Source organism: Montipora capricornis, chromosome 14 (assembly GCF_036669925.1).
Source record: "Montipora capricornis isolate CH-2021 chromosome 14, ASM3666992v2, whole genome shotgun sequence".
Lineage (NCBI taxonomy): Eukaryota > Metazoa > Cnidaria > Anthozoa > Scleractinia > Acroporidae > Montipora > Montipora capricornis.
In genome coordinates, this window is record NC_090896.1 from 32,489,418 (window position 1) to 32,494,417 (window position 5,000).

Below are 5,000 nucleotides of genomic sequence, written 5' to 3' on the forward strand. Positions count from 1 at the left end.
CGGGGGTGCATGCCACCGGACCCCCCCTAGATTCTTGCGCCTTCGGCGCTCGGTTGTCAGTAAAACGGTCAAGATTTTCCCTAGACCCGCGCCTGAATTATTAAAGTAAATTGCGATCAACTCCATATCAAGACCATTAATTTTGATCATTTGCATTCGCGAGCTGACCTATAGGAGGTCCTTTGATTCGTACTTCCTTGCAACTTGTCTAAATCTTATGAGCAACCTGAAATCGAAGAGAAAGTGAACTGCGCATGTCATATCATGTTTTTGCCAGTTAGGTTGGATTACAAGACGTTGTTTGGAGTTGTGGAAGGCTTCTGGGCCGAACATTATAGTCAAATAAATGGCTTTCCAAACCGCTTTTGGGGCTGGGGAGGCGAAGATGACGATTTATACATAAGGTTGAGTTGAACTAAATGCTTAAGGTCAGAGAAAGTTAGGACACAACAATTTCTCGTTTTTTTCGAGACTCGATAGGAATTTACTCGTGTTGATTGGCTTCCATGGAGTCCGCTTGGAGAGCGAAGAAATACGTCATTCGTTAACACAACATTTAATGAATCGGAACGGCCACTATGAAAGAGGCCACGTCAACACGTGCAACGCTGCATCATGGGTACATACCACACGGGATACGGCTGGTGTTTCTTCCACTTTCCTGGCAGAATTCGGGGTTTCTGGTAAACCCTCGGCGGCGAATTGATTGTACACGTTTTTCCTTCGCGGTTACTAAGACCTTTAAACGCGGTTCAACCTGCCCTCATGTCCCTGGTAAAGATACATTTTTGGATTTAACCGTGTATATGGATGTTCAAAGGAACCCTGGCCCTCAGGGCGAGCTCGAGAGGGTGTCTGCAGCTTCTGGTTTAGCAGAAGGTAGATTATCACATTCGTCGCAAGATGGCGTGACACGGTTGTCATTCACCCGTGAGCAACTCATTTTCCTTCGCTCTAAGGCTGTCTACTCTGTGAAGCACCTTCCTTTGAAAGTCCAACACAAGCTTCGTGATTTAAAAATCTTGAAATATAGAGGGAAAAGAGGTGGAAAAAGAAAGGAAGCATTAACGAGAACCAGAATTCCAACTCGTATAACCTCTAGGATTTCGTCGACTCGTTCATGCAAACGAAGCTACACGAATCTTCGCCTTCTCAAGAGAGTGTCAAATGCTAAGCAATATCATATCCCCACAATCTTATCCACAAACATCCGCGTTCTCTCCAATAAAGTGGATGAACTACAGCAAGTTGCATCTCTGAATAAAGCACAAGTCATTTGTTTAACTGAGACATGGCTTTCTTCGAATATTCAGAACATGGCTGTTACGATTCCTGGCTACTCTATCTTTAGATCGGATAGGGTGAACCGCGATGGTGGTGGAGTATGTGCTTACATCTCAAATTCTATCCCATGCAAGTGGTTAACAGATTACCATCATTGTAATGTTGAGTCCTTGTGGCTCTCCTTGAGACCACATTCTCTTCCAAGAAATGTGTCTATTATCCTGCTTGGAATTATTTATCATTCTACTGCCTGCCGTGAACCCGAAAATCAGATTCTATGTGAGCATTTCCAGATAGTGGTGGATACATTCCTCGCTAAATATAACAACGCGATGGTGATTATTACAGGAGATTTTAATCCCACTTCGACACATCTTGACCTATCACGAATCACTGGTCCCAATAATTTAAAACAGATGGTAAACTTTTACACTCGTGACTCTGGCATTTTGGACTGCTTTTTTACGAACAGGGCTAGTTTATTTGAGCTTTCAAGGCTTCCCAAGATCGTGGCCTCAGATCATTATGTTATCCTAGCAAACCCCAGCTTGCCTAAAAAGATCATACCGACCCAACTCGTAAGATCAAGTTGAGGGATTTGAGAAAAAGCAACTGGTGGGATTTTGGTGAGTGGATGACAACAATGAGCTGGGATTTGCTATATGCTGCTCCTTTATGCTCCGAGAAACTTGCAATTTTAACGAGTGAACTCACAACCGCAATGGATATTTATTTCCCGTTCCGATCAGTGAGAATTCATATACAAGACAAACCGTGGGTTACTGGTAAACTCAAATATTATATTTCCAAACGTCAACAAGCTTTTACCAGGTTTGGCAAGGACTCGATTATTTATAAGTTTTGGCGTAAAAAAGTTCAGCATTCGATCAAGTATGCAAAGCGGCATTATTACTCTCACAAAGTTGAGGATCTAGCGCATTCAAATCCTGCTAAATGGTTGAAACAAATTAAATAACTAACAGGTCAAGCTTCTGGTCAAGGTGAATGGTTTCATAGATTTATTGGCCCTGATCAACCGGACCAATTTCAGGATTGTTTGGCTCTAGCAAATGGGATTAATGTCTTCTTTGTTAGTATTACGGAACAATTTTCGCCCCTGGTTCAATCTCCTGTTAGACATACTATTGTACAACCTAGCCTACTCGTGTCAGAATTCGAGGTCTTGAGGGATCTAAATAACTTGTCATCAAACAAAGCTCCAGGTCCTGACGGGATTTCCAATGAAATATTCAAAGTGTTCGCCCCTGAGTTAGCACCTGTTATTTGTGCAATTTATAATCAGTCATTACAGGATTCATTTGTTCCAGGGTCATTAAAACAGTCGATCGTAACACCAGTACCCAAGATTTCCCCTCCACAGGAGATTGATGATCTCCGTCCAATCTCCCTTTCTAATAGTATTGCAAAGATCCTGGAGGGATTTACGAACAGGAGGCTTCTACAACAGATAGGAGATAAGATTGATTCCAAACAATTTGCTAGGAAAGGACATTCAACAACTCATGCCCTTGTTTACCTCCTACAAGCAATCCACGAGGCTATCGACCGTGGAAATAATTGTGTTAGAATCTTCTTCTCGGATTTTTCTAAGGGTTTTGACTTAATTGACCATCAGATCCTTATGGACGAATTATCACTGCTTGGTGTGGACCCAGTGCTTTTCAGTTGGATAAGATCTTTTTTAACAAATAGAACTCAAGCCGTGCGCATCGGGAATGTCTTATCGGATTGGAAGCATACCCATGGAGGTATACCCCAAGGGACCAAGATGGGTGTCACCCTTTTCTCAGTTATGATAAATAGACTCCTAAAGGATTGGAATGTGAGAGCAAAATACGTTGATGATACCACAGTTGTAGAAATCCTGCCTCGCAATTCAATAAGCCTTCTCGATTTGGCTGTTAGGGACACGCATTCATTTTGTACTGCCCATAAGATGAAGCTAAACCTTCGGAAGTGTAATGAAATGCGGATAAATTTTATGGAGTACCCGAACTCTGTAATTCCACCTATTTGTATTGGAAATCACCAGCTCGAACGTGTCTCATCTTTTAAATTACTTGGTGTTAAAATCAGAGACGATCTTAAATGGAATGACCACATAGACTATATATATTGTAAGGCCGCCAAACGTTTATATACCCTAAGAGTGCTTAAAAGAGCCGGTGTAGCGAATAGCAATATTTTAAATATTTAAAAGTCCTCTGTCAGATCTATTTTGGAATATGCCGTGGCTGCTTGGCAAGACATCCCTGAATATTTGTCATCTAAATTAGAATCTATGCAAAGGAGAGCCCTTAAGGTAATACTTCCGGGTGTTGGTTATAAGGAAGCCCTGACCATATCTGGCCTTCCAAGTCTAGAAGTCAGGCGAGAAACATTAAGTAGGAAGTTCATTGCGACGTGGAAACTCCGCCCTCAGCCTAATGTTTATAATGTTCCTTACAATCTTAGATCTGGGAGTGAAAAGTCCGTTCGCCAGGAGGCAAGAACCAAGAGAGCTAATGATTTTAGATTTCTAGATTAATTATTATGTAGATTTTACATTAGTATACCTTAATTATTTTTAATAGTTTTGTAAATGATACCGCTTGATAATTCCGTTTATTCATAGTTCTAACTGCAAAGAGTGGATTAAACGATATATACATTTGCCTTGCGGACATTATGCTAGCTGCTATGCATACATTATCATATTGAAACCATTTCTCTTTAGCACTAGCACCGAGAAGTAATGTTTTAAATAGAAATAATTCACAACAATTCAATGCTCTCCATGCACCTGTAGAGTCAGACAGAAGGCTTTGCAGAATTTTCCAATATTGATCCTTCGTTATCACATTAAGCCACTGTTTTACCTATCTTTCTTTCCTTGGTTAGGATAACGAAAAAACAACTAAGCCTTACGCGTCCAGCCCAAATGATAGGCCGATATACTATGTTACATCATGTGCATAATGAAAATGATCCAAACCCTCAAAGGTAAGATTACGTGTAAAATAAGGGGTTCCTTATCTTGAGTCTACAACTCCAAGAGTCCATCATCCAAGAGTAAGATATCCTAATACCCGCGCCAGAAAATTGTCTATTTTAAAACAAGTTTTGCGGGAAAATAAACAATAGACTAAATTTGTTAACTCAGTGTTGTACTCAATTCATACCCTTTGGGAATAAAACGTTTTGTTCTACGTATTTCCACATCACTTACATGCAAATGCTACATTATAATGCAAATCACAAGCTCGTGACCTTGCAGCGTTTAACTCTGTTTTAGAGCTCGTTTTTTTTTTAGTTTAAAAATTTCCTTATTTGGATGTAACGTAGCTCGTGCATTTTCCCGCGCGTGCGGCTTCGAACTTTGGTGTCGTAAAATTCCCAGCTTTGTTCCAAGGAAAAGACGGTTGCAAGTTACACGCTTTAAGGTCATGTTCTTCTGTGCAAATACAATTCACAAGTAATCTTAACTCTGGGAGATTTAAATTGGGTACAGTACTAAGTTAAGTTAAGCCGATGTGGTCGGTCCATAGAGTGTTTTCACTCACATGATCAGTAACCTTGTTTTTCCATCGAAACAAAAGAAAACGTTGGCATGATAATAGAGCTCAATTCCCGGGGAATTAGTTAGGGACACCAACATGGCCGCCGTTCCATTGTTTAGGAACACCAATATGGCCGCCGTGACGTCACGTGAAAAC

At 40.8% G+C, this 5,000-nt stretch overlaps 1 protein-coding gene and 1 pseudogene across 1 annotated transcript in view; both read left to right on the plus strand.

Annotated features, from left to right (window-relative positions):
• The window catches only part of LOC138032907 (52 kDa repressor of the inhibitor of the protein kinase-like), a 14,499-nt pseudogene extending 14,238 nt beyond the window's left edge, over nt 1-261 (plus strand).
• The window catches only part of LOC138031880 (uncharacterized), a 21,161-nt gene that overhangs the window by 14,457 nt on the left and 1,704 nt on the right, over nt 1-5,000 (plus strand). Inside the window, exons 6-7 of the mRNA XM_068879494.1 lie at nt 192-404; nt 4,186-4,287. Of these exons, the coding sequence (XP_068735595.1) occupies nt 192-404; nt 4,186-4,287 (315 nt within the window). The remainder of the gene's footprint in view (nt 1-191; nt 405-4,185; nt 4,288-5,000) is intronic.